General features: G+C 50.3%; 13 protein-coding genes and 3 non-coding genes across 16 annotated transcripts; 9 read left to right on the forward strand and 7 right to left on the reverse strand.

Moving 5' to 3' along the window:
- Positions 1-129: 129 nt before the first annotated feature.
- Positions 130-753, reverse strand: DAS2 (putative uridine kinase DAS2; the record flags this gene model as incomplete). The annotated part of the gene is made up of 1 exon (NM_210616.1): positions 130-753. The coding sequence occupies one exon, from the start codon at positions 751-753 to the stop codon at positions 130-132; it is 624 nt and encodes a 207-aa protein (NP_985262.1).
- A 144-nt stretch (positions 754-897) lies between these two features.
- FAL1 (ATP-dependent RNA helicase FAL1) lies at positions 898-2094 on the forward strand (the record flags this gene model as incomplete). The annotated part of the gene is made up of 1 exon (NM_210617.2): positions 898-2094. One exon carries the CDS (start codon positions 898-900, stop codon positions 2092-2094), a length of 1197 nt encoding a protein of 398 aa, NP_985263.2.
- A 36-nt stretch (positions 2095-2130) lies between these two features.
- ATG31 (Atg31p) lies at positions 2131-2559 on the reverse strand (the record flags this gene model as incomplete). Its single annotated transcript, NM_210618.1, has 1 exon — positions 2131-2559. One exon carries the CDS (start codon positions 2557-2559, stop codon positions 2131-2133), a length of 429 nt encoding a protein of 142 aa, NP_985264.1.
- Positions 2560-2641: 82 nt separating this feature from the next.
- On the reverse strand, positions 2642-2715 carry AGOS_t0123. Its single transcript has one exon. It is a non-coding gene; the product is annotated as a tRNA-Val (tRNA).
- A 9-nt stretch (positions 2716-2724) lies between these two features.
- AGOS_t0124 lies at positions 2725-2808 on the reverse strand. The gene has a single exon. It is a non-coding gene; the product is annotated as a tRNA-Leu (tRNA).
- A 680-nt stretch (positions 2809-3488) lies between these two features.
- Positions 3489-7772, forward strand: TOP2 (DNA topoisomerase 2; the record flags this gene model as incomplete). The annotated part of the gene is made up of 1 exon (NM_210619.1): positions 3489-7772. The coding sequence occupies one exon, from the start codon at positions 3489-3491 to the stop codon at positions 7770-7772; it is 4284 nt and encodes a 1427-aa protein (NP_985265.1).
- A 314-nt stretch (positions 7773-8086) lies between these two features.
- On the forward strand, positions 8087-11656 carry TCB2 (tricalbin; the record flags this gene model as incomplete). The annotated part of the gene is made up of 1 exon (NM_210620.1): positions 8087-11656. The coding sequence occupies one exon, from the start codon at positions 8087-8089 to the stop codon at positions 11654-11656; it is 3570 nt and encodes a 1189-aa protein (NP_985266.1).
- Positions 11657-11842: 186 nt separating this feature from the next.
- SNN1 (Snn1p) lies at positions 11843-12139 on the forward strand (the record flags this gene model as incomplete). Its single annotated transcript, NM_210621.1, has 1 exon — positions 11843-12139. One exon carries the CDS (start codon positions 11843-11845, stop codon positions 12137-12139), a length of 297 nt encoding a protein of 98 aa, NP_985267.1.
- Positions 12140-12197: 58 nt separating this feature from the next.
- OST3 (dolichyl-diphosphooligosaccharide--protein glycotransferase OST3) lies at positions 12198-13235 on the reverse strand (the record flags this gene model as incomplete). Its single annotated transcript, NM_210622.2, has 1 exon — positions 12198-13235. The coding sequence occupies one exon, from the start codon at positions 13233-13235 to the stop codon at positions 12198-12200; it is 1038 nt and encodes a 345-aa protein (NP_985268.2).
- A 456-nt stretch (positions 13236-13691) lies between these two features.
- Positions 13692-16001, forward strand: MKT1 (Mkt1p; the record flags this gene model as incomplete). The annotated part of the gene is made up of 1 exon (NM_210623.2): positions 13692-16001. The coding sequence occupies one exon, from the start codon at positions 13692-13694 to the stop codon at positions 15999-16001; it is 2310 nt and encodes a 769-aa protein (NP_985269.2).
- Positions 16002-16367: 366 nt separating this feature from the next.
- AGOS_t0125 lies at positions 16368-16440 on the forward strand. Its single transcript has one exon. It is a non-coding gene; the product is annotated as a tRNA-Thr (tRNA).
- Positions 16441-16705: 265 nt separating this feature from the next.
- CCT2 (chaperonin-containing T-complex subunit CCT2) lies at positions 16706-18280 on the forward strand (the record flags this gene model as incomplete). The annotated part of the gene is made up of 1 exon (NM_210624.1): positions 16706-18280. One exon carries the CDS (start codon positions 16706-16708, stop codon positions 18278-18280), a length of 1575 nt encoding a protein of 524 aa, NP_985270.1.
- A 146-nt stretch (positions 18281-18426) lies between these two features.
- On the reverse strand, positions 18427-19545 carry END3 (End3p; the record flags this gene model as incomplete). Its single annotated transcript, NM_210625.2, has 1 exon — positions 18427-19545. The coding sequence occupies one exon, from the start codon at positions 19543-19545 to the stop codon at positions 18427-18429; it is 1119 nt and encodes a 372-aa protein (NP_985271.2).
- Positions 19546-20360: 815 nt separating this feature from the next.
- On the forward strand, positions 20361-22856 carry AXL2 (Axl2p; the record flags this gene model as incomplete). Its single annotated transcript, NM_210626.1, has 1 exon — positions 20361-22856. One exon carries the CDS (start codon positions 20361-20363, stop codon positions 22854-22856), a length of 2496 nt encoding a protein of 831 aa, NP_985272.1.
- A 130-nt stretch (positions 22857-22986) lies between these two features.
- AGOS_AER418C (AER418Cp) lies at positions 22987-24546 on the reverse strand (the record flags this gene model as incomplete). The annotated part of the gene is made up of 1 exon (NM_210627.1): positions 22987-24546. The coding sequence occupies one exon, from the start codon at positions 24544-24546 to the stop codon at positions 22987-22989; it is 1560 nt and encodes a 519-aa protein (NP_985273.1).
- Positions 24547-24797: 251 nt separating this feature from the next.
- SAL1 (Ca(2+)-binding ATP:ADP antiporter SAL1) lies at positions 24798-26279 on the forward strand (the record flags this gene model as incomplete). The annotated part of the gene is made up of 1 exon (NM_210628.1): positions 24798-26279. One exon carries the CDS (start codon positions 24798-24800, stop codon positions 26277-26279), a length of 1482 nt encoding a protein of 493 aa, NP_985274.1.
- Between the last annotated feature and the right edge of the window lie 92 nt (positions 26280-26371).

The raw sequence follows: 26371 nt of genomic DNA on the forward strand, positions 1-26371 counted from the left end.
GGGTCAATAAGCTCAATAGTTCACTTTAACAGCCAATCCAGGACTTCGGCCTGCAAGACCACACAATCTGGGGGAGTGCGTCTCGTAACACTATGTAAGATAGACACCGCGTGCACGTGCATCGTAATGCTAGCTCAGGTCGTAGTAGCGGTCCTTCTCCACGTTCATATCTTCGACTTGAAAATCCAAGTGTGGTGAAAGTTTCTGACCATCTGGAATACGGCCCTGCAGCTCTTCGACAATCTTGACAATGCCATCAATAATTATTGCGGTACCGGTAGCCTCATGAGTGGCGGGAATGATAATGTCTGCTAGTGACCGCGATGGAGCAATGTAACTATCATACTCCGGCCGCAGGCAGTCCATATAATGAGATATTGTCGACCGTAGTTCCTCGCTCGTCTGAACGTTATTTTTATGAATCAGGTTGATTAGGCGACGGTCACCTTCGGTGTCCAGAAACACCTTGAGGTTCGATAATGCGTTTAACCTCTTGTTGCAGAGGGCATAACACCCACACAAAATAATGATCTCGAGCTCCGCGCGAGAGCGCTGCAGAACATGCTGGACCTTTTCAAAATCGTAATCTTCGTCGGTATATTTCTTGGAGCTAGTTTTCACCATAGAATCAAGGTCGATGACTGTGATCTCGTGTGGAAAACGATGGCCCAATTCGTCTTTGATCTTCAAGCCCGTCTCGTATACGCCAGCACCATAGCTACCTGCGATAGCTACGAGGATCTTGTCCATCATAGCCCGCCTGCGAATATCCCACTCCGAGCGGAATAAGTTCTCCTGATGAGTTCATCGAAGTTTTTAAACCTGGTGAGCCAAAATAAAAAATTTCCGCCGATGCTCATCGCAAAGTAGTAACAAACTTCTATTCGAGGAACGAAGATGTCGTTTGATAGAAATCAAGATGGTAAGCTGAAGGTCAAAACTTCCTCCAAGTTGCCGGTATCGCCGACGTTCGAGTCTATGAAACTACAGGAGAACCTGCTACGGGGTATCTATGGGTATGGCTTCGAAGCTCCTTCTGCAATTCAGTCGAGGGCTATCACGCAGATCATCCGAGGTAAGGATGTCATCGCGCAAGCTCAGTCAGGCACCGGTAAGACAGCAACCTTCACGATAGGTATGTTACAGGTGATCGATTCGAGCAGCAAGGACTTACAGGCTCTAGTGCTGTCGCCGACTCGAGAGCTTGCAGCGCAAATCTCGCAGGTAGTGCGTAACTTGGGAGATTACATGAACGTTGTAGCTCTTGCTTGCACTGGGGGGAAGGCGCTGCAGCAGGATATAAGCAAGGTTAACAAGGGCTGCCATGTAATGAGCGGTACCCCAGGTCGGGTACTCGATATGATTAAACGTCGGATTATAAACACCAGGCACGTGAAAATGCTTGTGTTAGATGAGGCTGACGAACTCCTGAGTGAGACACTAGGTTTCAAGCAGCAACTTTACGATATCTTCACAAAATTGCCATCGTCAGTGCAAGTGGTGGTGGTAAGCGCTACGATGAGTAAGGACGTGTTGGAGGTCACCAAAAAGTTCATGTCTGATCCAGTCAAGATTTTGGTAAAGCGGGACGAGGTGTCGCTGGAAGGCATAAAGCAATACCATATAAACGTGGATAAAGAAGAATGGAAGTTCGACACGCTTTGCGATTTGTACGATTCCCTGACTATCACCCAGTGTGTGATATTCTGTAACACAAAGAAAAAGGTGGATTGGCTGTCGCACAAGCTGATACAGAATAACTTTGCAGTCGCGTCCATACATGGAGACATGAAGCAAGATGACCGAGACAAAGTCATGAGTGACTTTAGGTCAGGCAGCTCCCGCGTGCTTATTTCCACAGATGTGTGGGCCCGTGGGATTGATGTTCAACAGGTTTCGCTGGTTATCAACTACGATCTGCCTGAACTTCTCGAGAACTACATCCATCGGATAGGCCGTTCGGGCAGGTTTGGAAGAAAGGGGGTAGCAATAAATTTCATTACAAGAGAAGAGGTCACCAAGCTGAAGTCAATCGAAAAGCATTATTCGATCAAAATCAAGCCAATGCCCGCAGATATCGACAGTCTTTCCTAGCTATCATTTGCACAGTATATAGGTAATGAGTCAAGCTCATAACTCCTGTAGCATATGCTTGAGGTGTTTGTTCTGATGCTGATATCTGGTGACCAATTTTCCAAGGTCTCTGGTTCCTGGTGACACGTCCGCTGGGAACTCCGACAATATCGTTAGATTCAGGTCGTTATCAGCATCATTGGAGAACCCCAGCAGTTGATATTCATCGCTGATCAGCTCAACATTTTTAATTTCTAGCGTCTCATCCAATTCCACAATGACGACATTTACGATGTCGGTGTTTATCTCCTGCATTGTGTTGTCATCAATATGATCTTCCTCGCCTTCGAAGATATACTTGACCTGAGTAAGGAACATAGTCTCATTTGATAGCTCATCTGATAAGGCGTAACCATCCTTAGATACGCGAGAACTGTGCGCAGAGTTGCAATCGCATTCCGACGCAGTTATTACGAACGGCTCCATGTCGTGGGATTGCGGCAACGTTGCAGTAGAGGTGAAGTACCTTCCCAAAAAGATGTCCGAACATTATGAGACAATAAAAAAGTGATCCAACCGAGGTTCGAACTCGGGATCTTCGCCGTGTAAAGGCGACGTCGTGAACCACTAGACCATTGGACCAACTGGTATTGAAGGGTGCGGGTTTCGAACCCGCGCGGACAAACGTCCAACAGATCTTAAGTCTGCCGCCTTAGACCACTCGGCCAACCCTCCGAGACAACGACTGCCTTCCATATCTCTTAAACGGCTTATGAAACGATTTGGTATAGATATACGCACTTCAGGCGCTTAGCGTTTAGCTAAGAGAGAAAAGCTCACAAGAACTCCAGTAGAGAGTCTAAAGGGTGGCGTCCTCCAGTGTCAGCTTGTACGCACGAGCCAAGTGCGATCTCCTCGCGTCCAAAGATTGAAAGGTTTGCCGTCCGAGATACCTATCAAGATACAGTGTACGCAAGCTGGCGACAAGTAGGATTTTGTAAGGCTCGGCTGTAACCCAAATAATAGCGGTAGCCTCTGTGCAGTAGCCGTATCTCTATTCATTCAGTATGTGTTACCGGGATCCGCTTAGTGCCGAATATGGTGCTCTCGTTATAGCAAACACTAATCCAAGCATTCTGTATGCGCTATATCATCACGTGGACAGCACCTTATATGTATTGCGTCTATGGTACTCCGCTGCGTGGACAGGGTGCCAGGAGCATTAGCTACACTACCTGGCCGATATGTGTGCGGCTTCGCGTCCGATTCACGTGCCGCGAAATCCAGCTTTACGCGAAAGGCACCTAGAACGCCGTCAAAGATAAACATTTCAAAACTTGGCTTATTCTCAGAACAAGCAACCGTCTCACGGGTGGTCAGGAATAGATCTAGCTCTTGCAAGGCTGAGATTCCTGATGACAGCCATCATGACAAAAGAGAAAAATGCATCTGAAACGTACCAAAAGATCACGCAGCTGGAGCATATCTTGAAAAGGCCTGACACCTACATCGGGTCCGTGGAGATGCAGGACTTCCATATGTGGGTGCACGACGCTGAAATGGATTGTATGGTGGAGAAACAGGTCAATATTGTGCCCGGCCTGTTCAAAATCTTTGACGAAATTATTGTTAACGCTGCAGACAACAAGGTGCGGGACCCCTCGATGAAGAAGATCGAGGTTGTCATCAATCGCGAAGAAAACTACATTGAAGTGAAAAATGACGGAAACGGGATACCTATCGAAGTCCACGCGAAAGAGGGCATTTATATCCCGGAGTTGATTTTTGGCCATCTTCTGACGTCCTCCAACTACGACGACAATGAGAAGAAGGTTACAGGAGGAAGAAACGGGTATGGTGCCAAGCTCTGTAACATCTTTTCCACTGAGTTCATTCTGGAGACCTCGGACCCTAAGTCAGGACAGAAATACGTCCAGAAATGGGAATCCAACATGAATGTCTGCCATCCACCAAAGATCACCTCATATAAAAAGGGTCCTTCGTACACGAAAATTACTTTTAAGCCCGATCTTCAACGCTTTGGCATGGAAGTGCTAGATGATGATATTTTGGGTGTGATGCGGCGGCGTGTATATGACATTAACGGTTCGGTGCGTGATGTGAACGTGAGCTTGAATGGAAAAAGCCTGAAAATTAGGAACTTCAAGAGCTACATGGAGTTATACATGAGGTCGCTAGAGAAAAAGAGGTTAATTGATAGTGGTATGGCCCCTGAATCTGCATCCGAAAAAGTCAACGCGCCTACAATTCTTTATGAAAAGGTTAACGACCGGTGGGAACTCGGTTTCGCTGTCTCGGATATATCCTTCCAGCAAATATCGTTTGTAAATTCCATTGCTACAACAAGTGGTGGTACGCATGTCAATTATTTGACAGATCAAATTGTTAAGAAGGTTTCTGAGCTACTGAGCAAGAAGAAGAAAACTGTCAAACCATTCCAGATCCGCAATAACATATTTATTTTTATTAATTGTTTGATCGAAAACCCTGCATTTACCTCGCAAACGAAGGAACAATTGACCACTCGTGTCAGAGATTTTGGCTCGAAATGCGAAGTCAGTAGTGACTTCATCAACAAGATAATGAAGACTGAGTTGGCTACAAAAATTTTTGAAATAGCTGATGAAAACGCAGCCAAGCTCCTAAAGCAAACTGATGGTACCAGAAAGAATAGAATAACAGACTACCCTAAACTTGAGGATGCCAATAAAGCTGGAACCAAAGAGGGCCATAAGTGTACGCTTGTTTTGACTGAAGGTGATTCCGCGTTGTCCCTGGCCGTTGCTGGCCTATCTGTCGTCGGTAGAGATTATTATGGCTGTTTCCCGCTCAAGGGTAAAATCTTAAACGTCCGAGATGCATCAGTTGAACAAATACGTAAAAATACTGAAATTCAAGCCATTAAAAAGATCATGGGTCTGCAGCATAAGAAACAATACACCATTGAGGATATGAAGACATTGAGATATGGTCATGTAATGATTATGACTGACCAGGACCATGATGGTTCGCACATCAAAGGTTTGTTGATTAATTTTTTTGAAAGCACGTTCCCAGGATTACTGGATATACCGGGATTTTTAATAGAGTTTATTACCCCGATCATGAAGGTCACTATTTTGAAACCAAAGAAACAAGTTATCCCATTTTATAACCTTCCAGACTACGAAAAATGGAGGGATACCGAATCTCACAAATATGTTTGGAAGACTAAGTATTATAAGGGTTTGGGTACTTCTTCTTTCCAAGAAGCTAGGGAATATTTCTCCGCATTAGACGTTCATATAAAAAAATTCCACAGCTTAAATCCAGATGATTCGAGCCTCATTGATCTTGCCTTCTCTAAGAAGAAAGCTGATGACCGGAAAGAATGGTTGCGGCAGTATGAACCAGGCACGGTCCTTGACCCTCACTTGACAGAGATCCAAATAGGTGACTTCATTAATAAAGAACTGATTTTATTTTCCCTCGCTGACAATCTTCGTTCGATACCGCACCTCCTAGATGGGCTGAAGCCTTCCCAACGGAAAGTAATTTTTGGAAGTTTTAAGCGTAATATTATGAAAACAGAAATAAAAGTTCAAGAACTGGCAGCGTATGTTTCGGGACAAACTGCTTATCATCATACAGAGCAGTCGTTAGTTCAAACCATTGTCAGTCTGGCTCAGGACTTTGTCGGTGCAAATAATATCTACCTGCTTATGCCCCGTGGTGCCTTCGGTACGAGGGCAACCGGTGGTAAGGATGCTGCGGCTGCCAGATACATCTTTACTCAATTGAACAGTATCTCTAAACATGTATTTAACCCGTTGGACAATCCCCTATTGACGTATGTTCAGGATGATGAGAAAACTGTGGAGCCTGAATGGTACGTACCGGCGCTCCCAATGGTGCTTGTCAATGGTGCAGAGGGGATCGGTACTGGGTGGAGTACTTCTATTCCGCCGTTTAATCCTATCGATATCGTGAACAATTTGAGGAAACTAATGCGCGGAGATGAACCGGATGATATGGCTCCGTGGTTCAGAGGCTGGAACGGTACAATGCAAAAGATTGATGCCCAAAGATATCGTATTTTCGGTAGGATAGAGCAAGTTGGAGAAAACACGGTAGAGATTACGGAGCTACCAGCTAGAACTTGGACTACCACAATCAAAGAGCATTTACTTTTGGCATTGAGTGGAAATGAGAGGACTAAACCATGGGTCAAAGACATGCAGGAACAACATGGCGCTACTATTAAGTTTGTAGTTACTCTTACTCCTGAAGAGATGGAAAGGACGAGGAAAATAGGTTTCTATGAAAGGTTTAAACTCATTAGCACGGTAAGTTTGAGTAATATGGTCCTATTTGATGCGCATAATAAAATCAAGAAATATAATGACGTTAAAGAAATCTTGACTGACTTTTTCTATGTGAGGCTGGAATTCTACCAAAAACGGAAGGATTATATGATCGAGCGTCTACAATGGCAATTAGAAAAGCTGAGCTTCCAAGTTAAATTCATTAAGATGATTATTGATGAAGAACTGAGGGTTACCAAAAAGGCTCGATCTGTCTTAATGAAAGAGTTGGAGTCGTTGGGCTTTCCTCGAGTTGACGCAGAAGGTAAGCCGCACTTCGAGAAAATTGATGAAGACTTAGAAGAAATGGATGCTTCGGATCCCGAGGAATTTGCTGAGGAGTTGGATGAACAGGGTGGCGAAGTAGCAGACGAAAACGTCGTTGTGGGACCATTGGAGAAGTTTGGTACCTATGAATACCTGCTGGGCATGAAAATCTGGTCTTTAACAAAGGAAAAGTATGAGCGACTCCTAAGAGAAAAACAAAATAAGGAAGCAGAGCTACAAGAGTTGCTTGGGAAATCTGCCAAAGACCTCTGGAATGCAGACCTTGATATGTTTGTTCGGGAGTACGAAGAATTTATTAAATATGATACCGAAGTCCGTGACGGAACAATCAGGGCAGTTGGTTCGAAGGTTAAAGGTAAGAAACGCGCCCACAAGGATGACGATGACTATAATCCCTCTAAGAAAAAACCTGCCAAGTCATCAGTTAAAAAGCTCAAGACTGAGCAGCCGGTGGAAAGGATCCTACTGGAACCACCCACTCAGGAGCAGGTTAAAAAACCAGCCAAAGTAAAGACAGAGACAAACGTAAGCATCCCAAAGCAGACCCCTACTCCAAAGTCTAAGTCGGCTTCAGCTTCGTCTTCTAAAGTGCCTACACCCCTGTCAAAGCAGGAGCCCGAAGCGCCGTCTACCATTTTTGACGCTCCTTCTTCTTCCTCCTCCACTCCGGTGCCTGGGCACTTGGATATCTTTAGCAAATTTAGGAAAGCATCCAGTGACTTTGACAAGCCCTTTGTGGCCGAGTCGAATGAAGTTGCCGAGAAGCCGTCCGGGAAGGCCAAACGGCAAACTACTCCCGCTGCCAGCAAATTAAAGCCCGCTGCAAAGAAAATAAAGACGCCCGCGCTCGATGAAAGCGAATCTGATTTTGACCTTGACCTCAGCGACTCCCAGCCCGCCATCGCCCCTAGAAGTAGAGCCTCGCGAGCTGTCGCCAAAAAGCCAACCTACGTAGTTGACCTTTCCGATGACAGTTTTGTAGATGGAGACGCAGAGGAGGATGTGGAGGAACCGGATACTGACGAATCCTTCCAGGCCTCTGACTAGCCACTCTAAGCTCGCGCATTGACAGTATCACATAGCCTATGGAAGGGTTCCGATAATCACGTTGATTATCTCATCGTTTTTTAACTAGAAGCCTCCCGCTTTTCCTTTTTCAACCCCCCAAACCCGCAAGGGCAACGGATTAGCTTTTTTTCTATAGCTTTCATATTCGACAGGTGTCCGTCCACCTCTCCTTTTGCGCTAGGCTCACGTTCACATCGCAAAGAGTTTCCTTTACATAAAGCAGACGCCTTGTCAATTAGTCTGGATCGCTTGCTGGAGACCACAGATTTTCTAGCGTTGTCGGTAAGGGCGAGATGGCGTCGACAACCACGGAGGAAAAGCTCATGAAGCTGAATCCAACAGCTACAGATGCGAACAATTACATTAATACTGATACCACTGCGAGCAAGCCGGCTCCACCTTCGTCAACAGAGGCTGGACAGGCAATTGAACGAGAAAAAAAACTAGACCGGAGGCAGACTGAGAAGGACAGTGTAGAGAGCAGCAAGGTTGAGCGCCCGGTAGTAGATGCATCGTACGTAGGGTGGAAGCAAATCGGCGGGTGGGAAGAGCGCGACCGACTCACCGAAGATGACCTGCACTGGGAGCTTGACAGAGAAACCTTTTTAAGCCATGTGCTGCCTGCTGCTGCGTATGGCGACTGGTATCACTCCGTGGGGATATTCTTCCTCGGCGGATTTTTATCGTTTGCGTTGGGCTACTTCAAGTTCAGTTTATCACCTGTATTCTTCGTAATGGTTTTGACGGCTTTGCTATACCGTACATCGATTTGGAAGTACAGAGGGTCGATAAGGGAACTGGTGCAGAAGGAGCTCACAGTGCAGAAAGTAGAGGATGACTACGAGAGCATGGACTGGCTCAATAACTTCTTGGATAAATTCTGGACCAGAATAGAGCCCAACATTTCCGTGATGGTTGTGGATCAGGTGAACCATGAATTGGCTAAGAACCCGTCTGTGCCGGGGTTCATCAAGTCACTTTGGATCGATCAATTCACACTTGGTGTTAAACCACCTCGGATTGACTTTGTTAGAACACTTCAAAATACCGATCCAGACGTTGCTGTCATGGATTGGGGTCTGTCTTTTACGCCTCGGGATCTGAATGACCTCGACGCAAAGCAGCTGAAAAACTTTGTCAACCAAAAGGTCATCGTTAAGGCGAAGCTATTTGGTATTACGATCCCCGTTGCAGTTCATGACATTGCATTTAAGGTGCATGCCAGGGTCAGGATGAAGATGATGACCGCATTCCCTCATATAGAGACTGTCAACATTCAATTGATGGATGTGCCAGACGTGGATTTTGTCTTCAAGCTATTTGGTGACTCTATTTTCAACTGGGAGATCATGGCTATCCCTGGTCTACTGCCATTTGTCAAGGAAATGGTTAGGAAATATGCTGGACCAATGCTAATGCCACCATTCTCGTTCCAATTGAACGTGCCACAGCTATTGTCAGGCTCTGCTCTCTCGATAGGTGTCTTGGAAGTCAATGTACGTGATGCTCTCAATCTCAAGTTTGGCAGATCTATCCTTCTAGAAGAGTTAGATACTTACTTGGAATTTTCGTTCAACTCCAGAGTTGTAGCGACCACTAAGTCTGTTGCACACGGTTCTTCTCCCAAGTGGGATGAGCAGCTACTTATTTTGTTGGACTCCTTTACCGATCCTTTATCCATAACCCTGTACAGCAAGCGTCCAAAGCTGAACGATCGTGTGCTTGGTAGTATCCAATACAACTTATCGTCTTTGCATGAGAAGCACCATCAGAGGAATTGTACAGGGAAGTTCCTAAAGAACTCCAAGCCAATTGGAGAATTGAACTTTGATTTGAATTTCCATCATACATTGGAATCCAAGAAGCTGCCAGATGGCACCATCGAAGATATGCCTGACTTGAACACAGGTATCACCAAGATTGTGGTGGAAGAGGCTCGCAGCCTACGTGGCAGCTCATCTAAAGATGTCTCTAGTTTTGTCGAGCTTTATATCAATGCAAAATTGGTTGAAACTACACAAACTGTTTCTAAAGATGCGAATCCGAAGTTTGATACTTCTCATGAAATAGTTATCACTGATCGTCGCCGGACTAGAATCAAGTTTGTTGTAAAGGATGCTAAGGGAGGCGTCATCTCCACTACACTGCAATCGCTGAACGACTTGATTGATAGGACACAAGTCGACAAGAAATGGATTCCGCTACCCGGAAACAATGGTGAATTGAAAGTTACTACTCATTGGAAGCCTGTTTCCTTGGATGTGGGCTCCGAATCAGGATCATATGTGCCCCCAATAGGTGTACTCAGAGTCTTCCTCAATAAAGCCGAGGAGCTGCGCAACCTAGAGAAGTTTGGTAAAATCGACCCATATGCAAGGGTGCTTGTTAATGGCGTCAACAGAGGTAGAACGAACGCTATTAACTCTACTCTGGACCCTATCTGGAACGAGGCGATCTATATACCAATTTCATCGCCGAACCAGAAGGTTACAATCGAATGTATGGATGTTGAAACAGCTGATAAAGACCGTACCTTGGGCAAGTTTGATATTAAGACCTCGGAACTTTTCCAAAAGGGTGCGGACGATCGGTATGTGGAATTTATTGACGAAGAGCCGAAGTTTGGCCGTCTGGTATCGAATAAGGGCGCGAAGGGTACTGTCACATATTACCTATCGTTCTACCCAGCCCTTCCTATTCTAAGCATGGAGGAAATCCACGAAATGGATGCGATCAATGAAAATAGGAAGAAACTGGAAGCTGAGAAGGCTGCGTTGGATCCGAAGACTACCACACAAGAGCAAATGAAGAAGATAGAATCAGCTGAATCCGAACTAAATGAACTCGAAGACTTGTTCAGCAACAAAATGAAGCTAGATCTTGATGAACTTCTGCAGTACAACAGCGGTGTTTTTACCTTTAACATCCTAGGTGGTGAGCTTCCTCAAATTGGCAGCTATGTACAGGCGTTTTTTGATTCCATGGGGCATCCGAAGTATTCTTCACAAAAGTTTTCTACCAAAACTATCAGACCAGGTTCTACTGCTGGCGATTGCATGATTAAGGAGCTGGAATGGTCTGTGACCACTTTTAGGGTAACAAAGAATCCAAGTAATAACAGGGCTGAGAACTGCCTGTGCGAGGTTTCCATTCCAACCATAGAACTTTTGAAAAACTGTTACTATAAACCTTCGATCGTTACACTAACTGGCTCTGCGTCCGCCAAAGTGATGTTACAGGTCGCTTGGTTCCCTGTCTTGGCGTCGAGATTGCCACAAGCAGACTTGATTACGAACACTGGCGACCTAACACTGGAGGTTCTAAATGCAGTCAGGCTCTTACCTGCTGACCGGAACGGCAAGTCCGACCCTTATGTCAAATTCTACCTCGACAATTCAGATGAGGTAATATACAAGACCAAGACCCAGAAGAAGACGCTTGAACCTGTTTGGAACGAGAACACATCCCTGCAGTTGAATAACCGGATTAACAACTACCTGCGCATCAAGGTCATGGACTGGGATGCCGGAAACAGTGACGATCTCATTGGCACCGCAACCATCGCTCTAGCTGAGGTGGACCCAGACAGTGAAACCCCAATGGAAGTCCAGCTAACTGGTCCTAACGGCGAGGACGGTGGTATTCTTTACTTGAACTTCAAATTTTCTCCTAGGTACACTGTCTCTGTTACCAAGGTGGAGACAAAGGTTGGCGATTTTGCCAATAAGGGCTTATCCGCTGGTCTGTCCGCCGGTACTAGTGTCATAGGCGGTGGGTTGGGCGCAGTGGGCAAGCTCAAAAAGGGAATCCTCGGAGGAGGGAAGAAGAAAGAAAAGGATCATGATAATAAAGTAAACGATTAAGTATTTTGACAGTATGTAGGAACATCAGAAGGGCCCTTCCTTTAAATATAAATACTTTTGATATCATTTATGCTGCTGCTGCTTTACCAGATGATGTAATGAATTTTTTACCTCACTCCAGGCCTAAAAACCAGGGGCTGCGTGGGAAGAATATGAGCCCATGTTACGTTACTTGCCAGGTTCTGCATGAATCCTAGTGAGGTGGCATCGGCAGGGATACACCCAATTGAACTATGTGTGCATTCGATTTTATCGAGTAACCTGGAGGGCATCTACCAGGCTATCACAGAACTGCGCGAGTCTCAAGCACTACTGGTGATGAAGTTCAACCAGGTGAAGAAGTCCTTCATGGATGAACAGGAGCTTCTGCAAGAAGAAGGGTCCCTCAAGGAGGAACTAGCTCGCGTGAATCAGCTTAAAAAGCGGCTGGATAAGCTCACTGAGTTGTATGCTGAGCTTGCCCGCAAGTGTGGTGCGCTTTAGCGTGCCGCGTCGCCCATGAACGGGAGAGTAGTAACTGTGTTCCTAAATACTGATGTAACTAACGGAAGGGAGATTTGAATAATCTGAATGGATACTCAAAGTTCTTCAGTTTGAAGACTGCGAGCAGGGCGGCGAAGGAGATATAGATAAGCAGTATTGCGGCGAGGGACAACAACAAGTGCACCACCGCGTGCATGCTATAGTTGTACTTGATGTAGTAAGCTCTGATGCTTTTGGTGCCAATGGCAAGTAGTACGACTCCTGCGCTGAGGGTGCCATATATGACGGAGATGATTTGAGTTTCCACCCCGAACTGAACCTGTTGCTGCCTGATTGCGAAGTACTGGACGTAATTGCCATCACCGGACGAGCCCACGTAGGGAGTGTCCTTAATCTTGTTGAACATCGCGCCGCTCACAAGTGCGATGACGATCGACACGCAGGAGAACCCCCACAGAGGCCGGAAAAGGGCGATGGACACCACAACCGACCAGTAGTTGCGCAGCATGATTACTACGGGGACGGCCATCATGAGGATAGCGGCATACTGGCCCCAGTTCACTGGTTCGTGGTACTCGAAGTCTTCGATGCCGGTGTAACTCTTGAGGGTGTCGATGATCGCCCGCACCCGTGCGCCGCCTGTATGCGACGGAATCCCGAGAGGCTCGTAGCTATCCAGATCACCGCCCGGGCGGAACAGGAGCAGCCGCGGCACATTGTTGATCTGGTAGTGGCTGAACACCTCCTTCGATTGGGGGACAGCGAAATCCAGCTTGGCGAAGAACAACCCCTGGTGCGGTTCCGCTGCGCTCACGCCTCCGCTGTGCGTCTCCATCCACGCCTGTGCCAGCGTGTCGTACTCTGGCCCTAGTTCCGTACACAGCTGGCACCCAATCTGCGGGTTTGTCGCCGTCATCAGCACCACAATGAACGCATCGCGTGGCCCTGAGAGAATTCGCTTGAAGTTCACGTTCGTAAGCCTGATTATCCCACCGTCCTTCGCCGCCTGCTTCGCCAGCTTCTCAGTGCTCAATGCGCTGCCAAACCCAACTACCCACGCAACCACGCTTGCCGCTAGCCATGTGCCTAGTTTCATGATGATCCCAATAGCCTAGTAGTCACCCCTAGCCCAGCTCCTACGCTATGCTGTTTCACTGCTGGATTTTCAGTGTTGAAACCACGTCACAAAGCAACTCTTTTCGCTCTATATGCCTATTACCACGGAACGGAGCAAGTACACCTCACTGACGCCTAACCTTGGAGGATGTTACAACTTGCTGGGCCATTGGAGGCACACCATCGAGCAAAGATGGTTGCATGTTTGGTCACATGATGTGTAATTATGCACCCACGCATCCTTCGGTCCGGTGGCAAACCAAAACGAGTCAGTTATGTTTTGGAGGGCCAGCAGGAAGACGACGGGTACAGCAACAAAGCGTCGGGGAGTGCCAGCGCAAGTATCTGGAGGCCAGTTGATACGGGATAATCAAAGGGCGATCAGGATTGTTGATCAGGATTGTACGCGGTTGCTGGTATCATTGTGTCGGAAGCAATGCCAATCAAGTCTCTAGAATCTTACCTGTTTGAAAGGGCGCTTGTGGGGTCTGCGCCGATCGAGTCACTGAACGGGATCACGCTGGGGATTGACGTAGACCACTATGTGTCGCGACTGCTAACCAACAAACGAGAGCAGTATCTAGATGCAATCGGCGGCTTTCCGACTAGCCTGAAGATGTACATCGAGTCGGACCTACAGGTTTTCCAGGAGAACAACGTGGTACCAGTGTTTGTGTTTTCCGGGTCGCCAGTTGCAAACCAGCTTCACCACCAGTCGCACCTGAGCGTGGACGCGAGCGCGGGGGTGGGGCAGGCGCCGGCGGGGCAGCGGACGGTTTACGAGGCGATCATCGCGCAGCGGAACAAGCTGTGGGCGCACTGGAGCAACCAGCTCAATAACACGAAGTCAACTTACATTGACCAGCCACTATCGCCCGGGGAGTCGTTTCGGCACAACGTGCCGTTAAACTTTCGGCGTTTCCAGGCGGACCTGATCCAGTACTTCATCTCAAAGGGGATCAACTACATGGTAGCGCCGTACAGCTCGTGGATTCAGCTAGCGTATCTGCTTGAGGATGGCTACGTGGATGGTATTTACGGCCCCACGGATCTGCTGCTTGTGGAGTCTGTCCCAAAATTCATTCTCGGCATGGAGTTTCCCAATCGCGAGTTCCGGTTTGTTGACCGCGGCCGTATTTTGACTGAATTCAAGCTAAGCTTTGAGGACTTTCTGGATATTAACATGGCTGTAGGCAACGATTTACAGCCGTTCACGTTGCCACCACTGCAGGTCTATCCTCAGCAGCAGGTGTTTGAGATTGCCCTAGACATGTCCGTCAACGGAGGCACGAACTTCTACACCTATTTATTGACTAATCCGATGCAACTGGACTCCACGAAGCTATTGAGCTACTACCAGAAGGGGGTAGCTGCTTTGAAGTACATGCCTGTTCTAAAAACCAACGGCCGGGTCGAGTTATATGGCTACGACGAAACAGAGTTACACAACAAGGAGCAGGATGAGAATGTTGAAGTGCCAAACGATATCCACGATTTTATTCAGCAACGGCTCCCACATGAGTACAATTTTTACAGGTCTATCGGTTTAATCAGCAGTAAGTTATTGGATATTGTCTCAACGGGTGTATATTTCGAGTATCCTCCACTTGATGGTGGCTCGTCTGATTCCTACCGTAACTTGGTGAAGAAATCTGTAGAACAGTTTAAAAATAAGGAGATTAATTTGTTGACACAACCAATCAACAGGTATTATCAGATCAAACCTATCAAGCACGTGAAGTGGTTCAGTCCGGGCGATGACATTACTCTGGTGAATCGCGTAACCCCATCCATTTACGATCGTGTGAAGCACATATATGTTAGGACGGATGATAAGACAAGGGCTTTCAGCATGCTAGAATTCATTAACGTGTTGAAAGACTCAAAAGATATGGCCAAAGACTTTACAGTATCTTCCAAGAAGCCTGGCCCCATCATTGGCGAGTTAACAGCGCCATTCGATCTTTTGGCTACTAATTTTCTAAGACTCCTTTCTCTACTCGGTTTCTTTAAGTACGAATCGACTCTCAAGCCCACAAAGTACGGCGAAGCACTAATGAAGTTTAATGAGCTTAACCTTGAGCTTGAATTCTACGAGCCGTTTTTGGTACTTTTAATGTTTTTCAAGTTGGGTGTTCTGAAATTGGGGGAAGAAACACAACCGCCAACACAATCTGCGCTATCGCAAGTTACCTTGCGGTCATACCCAAAGGAGTCCCAATGCATTCTATGTCTTACCCGAGTCTTGACGTTGTTCAAGTTGAGACAAAAGCCCGCAAACTATTACGGGCCCATTGACAAGAAAACGTTAACCTTCCGAGAACATCTCGATTATGTGAAGCAGAACATATCAGAGCTCTTTGAGGCAGTCCTCGTGAGCTCTCTTGCGGCCGGTGAATTCAACAGGATTCAATTGGACAACGCAGAATGGCAGCAGAAAATTGTCGGCAATGCGCCATTCAAGGTATCGACCCCCAACACGGTTATGGCTATGATGTGGGAGTTTTATCTGCAGAAGTGGCTCCATAATGGTCAGGACAAACAAGACGCATTGGCCTTAGTTTCCAACTCTTTCTCTGCTTATAAACACGTTCCTAATCTTGAAGAAGAAATGAAAAGAGCTTTAAAATATTTGGAAAACGTCAAGTCGCTGCTTGGTGTCATGCATGCATTGGACCTTATTCAAGAGTCAGAATACGAACTATTCAACGATGCCGCAGCTTTCGCAAATAAGGCGATGGAATGAGGGGATTGCATATGCTTTCACCTCTTCTCTACATATTCCTTTTTGCCCTGCATATATAGACTTTATAAAAGTGATGTATCAGAAGGGAAATGATGTGTTTATGATAGTTTGTACTGCCAATGTACTTTTAATCCTAATAAAATTAATACGGGAATCTGAGTGACTTTTTCCAGGAAAGTACCAGAATAGTACACAACAGACATAACGTTGACAAAGAACCGATGTGACATTCGCTTGTCATATATACCCAAAGATTTTTGTATATTCCGCTGATGTTTAGCATCAAATGCATAATGGAATTTATCACGCCATCTAAAATGACACATATGAATCTACTTTATCCTCATTCCTAACACAAAACAAGTAGCTTCTATGGCCAAGTTGGTAAGGCGCCACACTAGTAATGTGGAGATCATCAGTTCGAATCTGGTTGGAAGCAAGTATTTTATACGTGATATTTTTTGAAACTCGATTGATATGTGGTATTACTCCTCGAGTAGTCTGAAGATTTGTAGCACTCCAGCTAATGGCCACCCGTCTATAGCGTTTCATTTAACAAGCTTACTTCTCCAGCGGATTCTGTCAAGCTGGATATTCCATTCGGTGGCGAAAAAAAAAATTCCGCGTACACAGAATTTTAATACAAGTCAACGCAACAACAAGGCTACTGTAGGCTATTGAATAGTATTGATCCGTGAAGTACCATGAGCGTTCAAATATTTGGCGACCAGGTGACGGAGGAAAGGGCCGAGAATGCTCGTATGTCTGCCTTTGTTGGTGCCATTGCGGTAGGGGATTTGGTGAAGACAACCTTGGGTCCAAAGGGTATGGATAAGCTGTTGCAGAGTGCGTCAAGTGACTCATCCTTGGTTACCAATGACGGTGCGACTATTTTGAAGTCCATTCCACTGGACAATCCTGCAGCGAAGGTGTTGGTGAATCTGAGTAAGGTCCAGGACGATGAGGTCGGGGATGGTACTACCAGTGTTACGATTTTGGGGGCTGAGTTGCTAAGAGAAGCGGAAAAACTGGTGGACCAGAAGATTCATCCGCAGACTATTATTGAAGGTTATCGGATTGCATGTGCGGCGTCTCTGGAGGCACTGAAAAAGGCTGCAGTGGATAACCGTAACGACAAGGATAAGTTCTACAATGATCTGCTGCACATTGCGAAGACTACACTGTCTTCTAAGATTCTTTCCCAGGATAAGGAGCAGTTTGCTAAGCTCGCTACTGATGCGATTCTGAGGCTCAACGGGTCTACCAATCTCGAGCACATCCAGATTATTAAGATTATCGGAGGTAACCTCTCAGATTCCTTCCTAGATGAAGGTTTCATTCTACCCAAGAAGTTTGGTAACAACCAGCCAAAACGTGTGGAGAAAGCCAAAATATTGATTGCAAACACCTCCTTGGATACTGATAAGGTGAAGATTTTTGGTGCTAAGTTTAAGGTCGACTCCACCTCGAAGTTGGCCGAGCTTGAAAAGGCAGAACGTGAGAAAATGAAGAGCAAGATCGAAAAAATATCCAAATTTGGCATTAACACATTTATTAATAGGCAACTAATCTACGATTACCCTGAGCAGCTGTTCACCGACCTAGGAATAAACTCTATAGAGCATGCCGATTTCGAAGGTGTAGAAAGGTTGGCCCTCGTTACTGGTGGTGAAGTTGTATCTACTTTTGACCACCCAGAGAAGTGTAGGCTAGGTGAGTGTGATTTGATCGAGGAAATAATGATCGGGGAGGATACTTACACCAAGTTCAACGGGTGTAAGGTGAGCAATGCATGCACTGTTGTTCTGAGAGGTGCCACTCTTCAAGTTTTGGATGAGGCCGAGAGATCTCTCCATGACGCATTGTCTGTGCTATCCCAGACTACTAAGGAGTCCCGTACTCTACTCGGTGGTGGCTGCGCAGAGATGCTCATGTCCAAAGCTGTCGACACCGCTGCTCAGAATGTCGACGGAAAGAAATCGTTGGCCGTCGAAGCTTTTGCGAGGGCACTACGCCAACTACCAACGATCTTGGCCGACAATGCCGGTCTCGACAGTAGTGAGATCGTGTCCAAACTGAGAACCGCTATCTACAATGGCATGAGTACCAGTGGCTTGGACCTGGAAAACGGTACTATTGCTGATATGAGGGAGCTGGGCATCGTAGAAAGCTATAAACTGAAGCACGCAGTTGTCAGCTCTGCAGCTGAAGCAGCTGAAGTTCTGCTGAGGGTAGACAACATTATCCGTGCAAAGCCCAGAACTGCCAACAGAGGCTGACTGTAAGATAGATCGACACTTTTAGGTTTCAATTGATGTCTAATCCATATATTTAGTAATGCCACGCCGATATTACTTTCGACTACTATTTTACTATTGTAATTTTATTATACAATGTGTGGTTAAAGTGCACGCCAGCAGGCCTCCTACTTTAATGACTGAATTTCCCACTGTAACTGCTGTAGGGTTTCGCTCCGAGTACTGAGGTAGTGCTGCAGAACTGTTACCTGCTCTTCCAAGCTGTCTATATCTTCGGTGAGACTCAGGACATTCATCGCTGGTGAGCTATTGGTAGACGTAGACAACTGCGCCTGCTTGAACTTCAACAGGCCTTCAAACTGCTCCCGCAGGACCTCTGCTCTGGTTGGAGGGGCCGATTCCTGCTGCTGTTTCAAATCGGACAGCTGAGAATCTAAGGCAGCGAGCTCACGCTGCAGCTGCACCACCTCCCAGTCCGTCCCTGCGGTGGCGGAATAATCGCTGTTCTCGTTTTTTGGTCGAGCAGAATTTGACCTGCTGGCACTGGCAATGTGGAGCTCGCTTTTTCTGATAGCACCCTGGCCTTCATTAGCTATGTCGGTAGTGACCCGCTCCTTCGCAAACGTCTCTCCCAGGGAGGCCGGTACGCCCGCGGGGATCTTGGCGCCCACGTCACTCCGCTGCCTGAGAAGGTGGAACAAGTACATGACGGGGTCTCTGTCGATCGCAGCAAATCCCTTCGGGTTAACCAGCGCCCACACCTGTTCCAGCTCTGGCTGCGTGATTTTCTGAAAGTGCTCTGTCACCACCGGCTTGACCCCCTGGTAACCCACGGAGCCGTCAGTGGCGGTCTGACACTTCTGATACAGCCTCTCGTACAGCGCACGGTCCTCTGGCGACATGTACCACTCCATCTCCGGCGCCTCACCCGCCGACGCCGGCGCAGCCGACGCCGCCGCTACGCCTCCCTGACTGGCCCGCTGCCGCACCAGCTCTACCTTAGAGCCCGGAACCAGCCAGTCCGGCAGTTCATCGGGCACCGCCGTGATGTTCTGGTTGACCATGTCAAAAATCAACCGCATGCATATCACAAACTCCTCGAAGTCCAGGTTTCCGTCGCCGTCTATATCCGAAAGAAACCAGATCTTACCCAAAACCCCCGCCTCCAGCTTCGAGTTGTGCAAAATGGGGGCCACCTGGTCGTGCGTGACCTTATTGTCGCTAGGGCTCAGCCCGGAAAATATCTGCCAGTATTTCTTGATTTCGAACTGCTCTAACTTCGGCATGCTTGGGGGAATACAAACTGCTGCACCGTGGGCCCCTGCGTCTGCTGTGCTATAGGGTAGTCCGCACCATTAACTGGACAGCTTTCCACATTCTAAAAGGGGTTGGTTGGCAAACCCCACTGACGCCCATTACCCTGATAACGAAAACCAAGAGCCACGCCAAGCCGTCAGCGCGCAGCGGCGATCGGCAATCCGGTCACGTGGCAATCCGGTCACGTGACAATGGGGTCTTTGCTCCGAGCAGATCCCCGCCAACGGCCATGCTGCAGCCTCGACTTCGCGCCCGACTGTGCGATGCAGCAGCACCCGAAGCGGCAAGCTGATGGCTGCCGCGCGCAACCGGCCTCTGCTGCAACGGAGCAGCGCGCCTAGCAGTCACATCGCAGGCATATGCACAGCCACACGTTTTCTAGGTGCGTGCGGAGCTGTAGTCGTCGTTTTAGGCGGGGAATTCGCGTTGCCAGTTCCTTCGCTGGCGCTCGCAAACGCTTATTCGGACGGTTATTGCCTTATTGGGAACGTTGTCGCACGTTCCCGCACGCCAAACCGTGCAGAGAACGAAAACGGGTCGCGTGTGCCCGATTTTGGCGGTCTGCCGCTTTCTGCTAGAGTGTTTTATTTGGCGTGGGATCTGGCTGTTTGGGCTGCCGCATTCAGGCTCCAAATACTGTAACTGAGCGTACAGGTGCACCCTCTATCCCACTGCCTGCCACTTTGCGGATACCAGTGAAGGCTCGAGACACTGATTAGTTGGCACGCACTGCACCGGGGCTCTGTGCAGTAGCAGGTGTGTACTATTGCTACCAAGAACAGACATGCAGTGTGTTCGTATTCTGCTCATTGCGAGACTCCTCGTTCTGGTGCGAGGGTTGCTTACGGAGGCGTATCCGATCAGCAAGCAGTTCCCCGCTGTCGCGCGGGTGGGACAGGAGTTCCAGTTCGAGCTGTCGGAAAACACTTTCCAGTCGGACAAGGGCTCGTCGAAAGTGCAGTATGCGGTTTCCGGGCAGCCCAAGTGGCTGAACTGGGACGGCAGCCGGCGGCTGCTGTACGGGACGGCAACACGCGAATATGTGGGCGCGGAGGGGACGCGTTTCTTCGACATCGTGGTGGAGGGGACGGACGTGGGGGACGGGACGACGCTGCAGCAGAAGTACCGGCTTGTCGCGACGTCACGGATGGCGCCCAGGCTGGCGCCCGGCTTCGATATTCTTAACGTGCTCAAGCAGTCCGGCAACACTGACGGGCGCAACTCGCTGAAGGTCTTGCCGGGCGAGTCGTTGAACGTGGTGATCCCGAAGCAGATGTTTGTGGCTGGCTCCGAGGAAAGCCCCGTGGTTGCGTACTACGGGCTGACGCAGCGATTCCACGCACCGCTCCCCTCGTGGCTCTTCTTTGACAGTAGCCAGCTCCGGTTCAGCGGCACGCCACCGGTGGTGAACTCTAATACCGCGCCGGAGGTGCCGTATTCACTGACCATCATTGCAACCGATTTTGAGGGGTTCACTGGCGTGGAAGTGCCGTTCGGGGTGGTGGTGAGCGCGCAGAAACTGACGACGACTATCACCAGCCCGCTCGTCATCAACGTAACTGACCAGGGCGTTTTAGACTACGAGCTTCCGCTAAACTATATTTTGCTGAATGGCAAACCGATCACGGAAGCGGAATTGAGCACCATCACCCTGCATGATAACCCAAAGTGGGTGAAAAATAGCGGCTCCAAGCTATATGGAAAGTTGTCTGAGCCTGCGACTGCTAACTTCACTGTGTCCGTGAAAGACATATATGGAAACACAATATATCTAACAATAACCATCGAATCTACCGAGCGGCTATTTACTGTGTCCGAATTGCCTGTTGTGATGGCCACCCGGAATTCCTGGTTTCAGTATGACCTTTCACCCTCTGTGTTCCTCAGGTCGTCTTCGTTCGATGTATCGGTCAGTTATTCTGGCGCCGACTGGCTCCATTTTACGAAGTCTAATCTGACTTTCCAGGGGGTTGTCCCGAAAGATTTCTCCGAGCTATCCGTCGAAATCACGGCCAAGGGAGCAACGAAGTCGGAAACACTTCCTTTGAAATTCTCCGGGCGATCAAAAGTGCAACCATCAACTAGTACGACCAGGAGCTCTAGCACGTCTTCTCCCTCCGAAACGTCTACTGGGCATTCATCCACCATCACCAGTACCACTACTGCCATAGACACTGCAACTACCAGCGACGCAGCAACCTCCGCAACTTCCAGTGTGGGAGAACCTGTTTCAGAGAACAAAAAGAGCGATCGCGATTTGAAACGCTTGGTCGCGATTGTTTGCGGGATTGTGATCCCACTTGCGGTAATCCTTGCAGTGTTGCTTCTGCTGTTCTTGCTCTGGCGCCGCCGACAATCCAAGAAGAGCGAGGCTAAGGATCCAGAGTACTCCACGAAACACATCAGCAGCCCAAAGCTCGGCAACCCAGCCAATCGTCCGAACATGTTCGCAAGTAAGTCTCGCCGCAAGGAGGCAAACGCAAACCCGTTCGCGGATCCACCGGCTTCTCAGTCCGAGGCCAAAAAGATGGCCGCGCTGAACGCTCTTCACTTCGATGAGCATTCCTCTGACACGTCGCTAGTCAACGAGAAGGACGAATTCGAAGAAAAAGCGGATGATGATAGCGTCTTGAGTGTGGACGCTATGGACCGCATTGCAGCAGCGGAGCACGGTCTGCCCAGGAGCGACAGCGTTTATATTACGACGGATCCCAAGTCTGCATCCGTCTACTACAACAGCGAACCCTCGCAGAGGAGGTCTTGGCGGTACTCTGCGCACATGTCCAAGCGAAATTCGGCACAACGTGCTGCGCCCTCAGCGTCGCGGCGCGAAAGCCACGGCTCATTAAAGACTGTCAGCACTGCGGAACTATTAAACACGGAGGTCACCACGCATTCAAACATTCCCCATGACCCGAGCAAATCTACCCTAGGCCCCCGGGACTCGGTATTTCTGAGCGGAACAGGCAAACCGATCTCCGACGCCTCTACTGGTAAATACACACTACCCCCTCTTACCGAGACCAAGTATAAGTCGGGGCTTAGTGCTGACAGTAATGAGAGCAAGAGAGCCTCAGACAGCAGCGGAGGGTCAGATTTTATACCAGTCAAGCAGGGCGACACCTATCAGTTCACCCCCAAAAGATCTACTGACTCGCGCTTCGGAAAAACCGCCCCGATGAGGAAGCAGAGCACCAAACGTCTAGTCAATTTGCCTAACCGTGGCGGCGTTAACGTGAGCGATGCAAGTCTCATCGGCCAGGAGCCGGAGCGCGACTAGTCCACACAGCGTCCCCTGCATATTATATACATAATTAAAAGACAATATAATCGCTTGTAATAAAATAGAACCTATAACAGAATATTTGACATTGCGCATAGCAACATGGTGTGTATCAAAGACCTCGTAATCATAACTTACTCTGGCGCTTCACTCTCGAGGCGTACATAGCAGTGTTCACCGCACGTCTTCTGCCCTCGACGTAGTTGATCATCTCCGAATAGGTCTCGGGCACGACGGACACAAAGCGCGCGTCCGAGTCACTGCCGTCCTGCTGGGCGGGTGCGAAGAAGGAGAAGATGAACGACCCCGACTTCGACTTGTGCTCCGACGCCAGCTCCTGGACGACCGTGTCCACCTTGACCTGCACCAGCGTGCCAGGACACGACAGAAAGTCGTCCTTATTCTCAGACAGCTTGTTCACAGCTGTAGGCTGGTAGTCCACCAGCGCGTCCGCCGCCGGCGTGGCCCCGTCTGGTCCACCACGGATGTGCTCTGTGTACACGACCGTCGCGTCCATGTGCAGGATCGAGCCGACCGGCACTGGCGCGCGGAAGGTGGTGGAGTCCAGCGATACGAACCGCGGCAGAGAGTGCGAGATCGATGACGCCGCGCAGTACGCCAGCTCAAATGTCTGCCGCATCAGGTAACCGCCGAAGATCATGTACGAGTGTCGGTTCCGGTATTGCGGCTGCATGAACATCGTCGACTTCAGGTTCGTGTCCTGCATCGACACCACGCCGCGCGGACGCAGCTCGCGCGGCGTCGCGCGCGACGCGCGCCACAACCCGTGGATCATCCGCGACTCCTCCGCGGTAGGCGGGTTCGTCTCTAGACTCTCGCTCTGCGCCTGTAGCTTCTTCGCGCTGTTGTGGCTCTCCGCGCGCCGGAACTCCACCCACTCCTGCTGGTTCTGCGGTAGCAACTTGTTGATCGCCAGCGAGCGGTGCGTCTCCGGGTTCCGCGCCACAAACGTGAACGAAGCCGTCAGAAAAACGTCGCGCTCGTCCATCGTCGAGCCGCTCACCTTCTCCGGCACCGCCCCGTCCAGCGCTGCAGCCTTGATCGAGATCTCCATCGACGACCGCCCCGTCCAGACCACGCTCCCGTACAGCACCACGTTGTAGTCCGTAATCTGCCCCAACCGCTTCAGCAGGTAGATCCGGTCCACCGACGCAGTCACGATCACCGGCTCCGCTGGCGCCGTGTGCCGGTACGCGATCCGCCCCGCCAGCGCGTCCAGGTCCTGGAAGATCTGCCCCATTCGCATCCGCCCGGCCGCGTTCACGTAGAAGTCCGCCGTCGCTGGGTCGTCCTTGAACGGCAGGACCAGGTACGAGAACGACTCCGCCCGCGTCTTCTCCCCGACCTCCGTCGACTTGACGCTGTTGTACATGTACGAGTCAATCACTTTGCCCGCCGCCAGCTGCTTCTGCCGCTCTGCCAGCGCGTTGACCCACGTCGCCCGGAACCCCTCGCCCTGCACCGGACGCCCGGCCCACAGCAGCTTGGAAAATTCAAACTCGTCGTTCAGCGCCGTCGCTTGTCCGTCGGGCTGACTGGCCGCACGCTGTGCGCGCTCGTCTGCGGCGCCATTTTTTCTTGAGACCATCCCTGCGAAAAGGCCCCTGCTCCCAAAAACTCGCCCGCGTCCGGCAGGCCTGCCGGCGTTTCTCAATACTGATAGCATCTGATCTTATATGCGGCCTGTACGGTGCGCCTCTGCTGACCTGCCGGAATGTGCGTGGGGCGGATCTTTTATACACCTGGCACTATTGCCGAGCGGAAAAAATTTCGCCGCTGGGCACGGTTTGGGCCTCTGACGCAAGCCCAGGGCTGGCGCGGCGGGTGCGCTTTGTGGGCGTGGCCGGAGCGTTTCTTTTGGCACGCAGCGTTAAGAGGGACGAGCACGGCGGCGCGCAGCAGCCGGGCAGCAGCAAGATGAGCGCGGGACAGGAAAGCGAGGAGCAGCAAAGGCGGCGGCACGAGCAGCTGTTCCGGCGACTGGACCTCGACGGGACGGGGCGCGTGGACCTGGCGACGCTGCAGCGAGCGTTCGAGCGGGAGGGACACCCTCTGCGGGACAGCGCGGAGGCGGTGGCGGCGGTGTTTGCGGCGCTGGACGCGGACCGGGACGCGGTGGTGGACTTTGCGGACTTCCAACGGTACCTGGGGGAGGCGGAGCGGCAGATCCGGCGGGGGTGGGAGCAGCTGGACGCGGATGCGGACGGGCGGGTCGGCGCGGCGGAGCTGCAGGGCTACGTGGGCGGCGAGGGCGGGCGGTTTCTGGAGTGGGCGTTTCCGCGGGCGCGGGGCGGGTACGTGACGTACGAGCAGTTCCGGGACCTGCTGTTGCTGACGCCGCGGCAGGCGGGGTCGCGGCTGCGGACGGCGTACTCGTACTACGCGAGCGAGGACCTGTCGTCGGAGGGGGACATGACGCTGACGAACGACTTTGTGCGGGGCTTCGGGTTCTTCCTGGCGGGGGGGTTTGCAGGCGTGGTGTCGCGGACGTGCACGGCGCCGTTCGACCGCATCAAGGTGTTTTTGATTGCGCGGACGGACCTGTCGTCACCGTTGCTGCACACGCCGGAGCAGCTGCTGCACCACAACCCCCGCGCGGACCCGGCGAAGATCCGGTCGCCGCTGGTGAAGGCAGCGACGTCGTTGTACCGGCAAGGCGGCCTGCGCGCGTTCTACCTGGGCAACGGGCTCAACGTCATCAAGGTGTTCCCGGAGTCGGCGATGAAGTTCGGCTCGTTCGAGCTGGCGAAGCGCGTGCTGGCGGGCTTGGAGGGCTGCGGCGAGACGGGCGAGCTCTCGCGCCTGTCGACGTACGTTGCGGGGGGGCTTGGCGGCATCATGGCGCAGTTCTCGGTCTACCCAATCGACACCTTGAAGTTTCGCATACAGTGTGCGCCCCTGGATACGCGCTGCCGGGGTCTGCCGCTGCTAATCAAGACGGCGAAGGACATGTACCGCGAGGGGGGTCTGCGACTCTTCTACCGCGGCCTTGGCGTTGGCATTTTGGGCGTGTTCCCGTACGCGGCGCTCGACCTCGGCACCTTCTCGGCCCTCAAACGCTGGTACATTACCCGTCGCGCAAATGCGCTGGGCATCTCCGAGAACGAAGTGGTCATGAGCAATCTCGTGGTGCTGCCGATGGGCGCCTTCAGCGGTACGGTCGGCGCCACGGTGGTCTACCCTATCAACCTTCTACGGACGCGGCTCCAGGCCCAGGGCACGTATGCGCACCCGCATCGCTACGACGGCTTTCAAGACGTGTTCCGGAAGACCGTCCAGCGCGAGGGCCTCCCCGGCTTATACAAAGGGTTGGTTCCTACATTGGCCAAGGTCTGCCCGGCAGTCGCCATCAGCTACTTGTGCTACGAAAACTTGAAGCGCGCGATGCGCCTCGAATGAGCGGCGCATCCGTTCTCACGCTCCGACACCCGGGCAATGATGCTGGGTCTCGGCAGCGGAGCGCAGATGCAGCAGCGCCCGGTGCATTCTGG

This window comes from Eremothecium gossypii, chromosome V (genome assembly GCF_000091025.4).
Source record: "Eremothecium gossypii ATCC 10895 chromosome V, complete sequence".
NCBI classification, from domain to species: domain Eukaryota; kingdom Fungi; phylum Ascomycota; class Saccharomycetes; order Saccharomycetales; family Saccharomycetaceae; genus Eremothecium; species Eremothecium gossypii.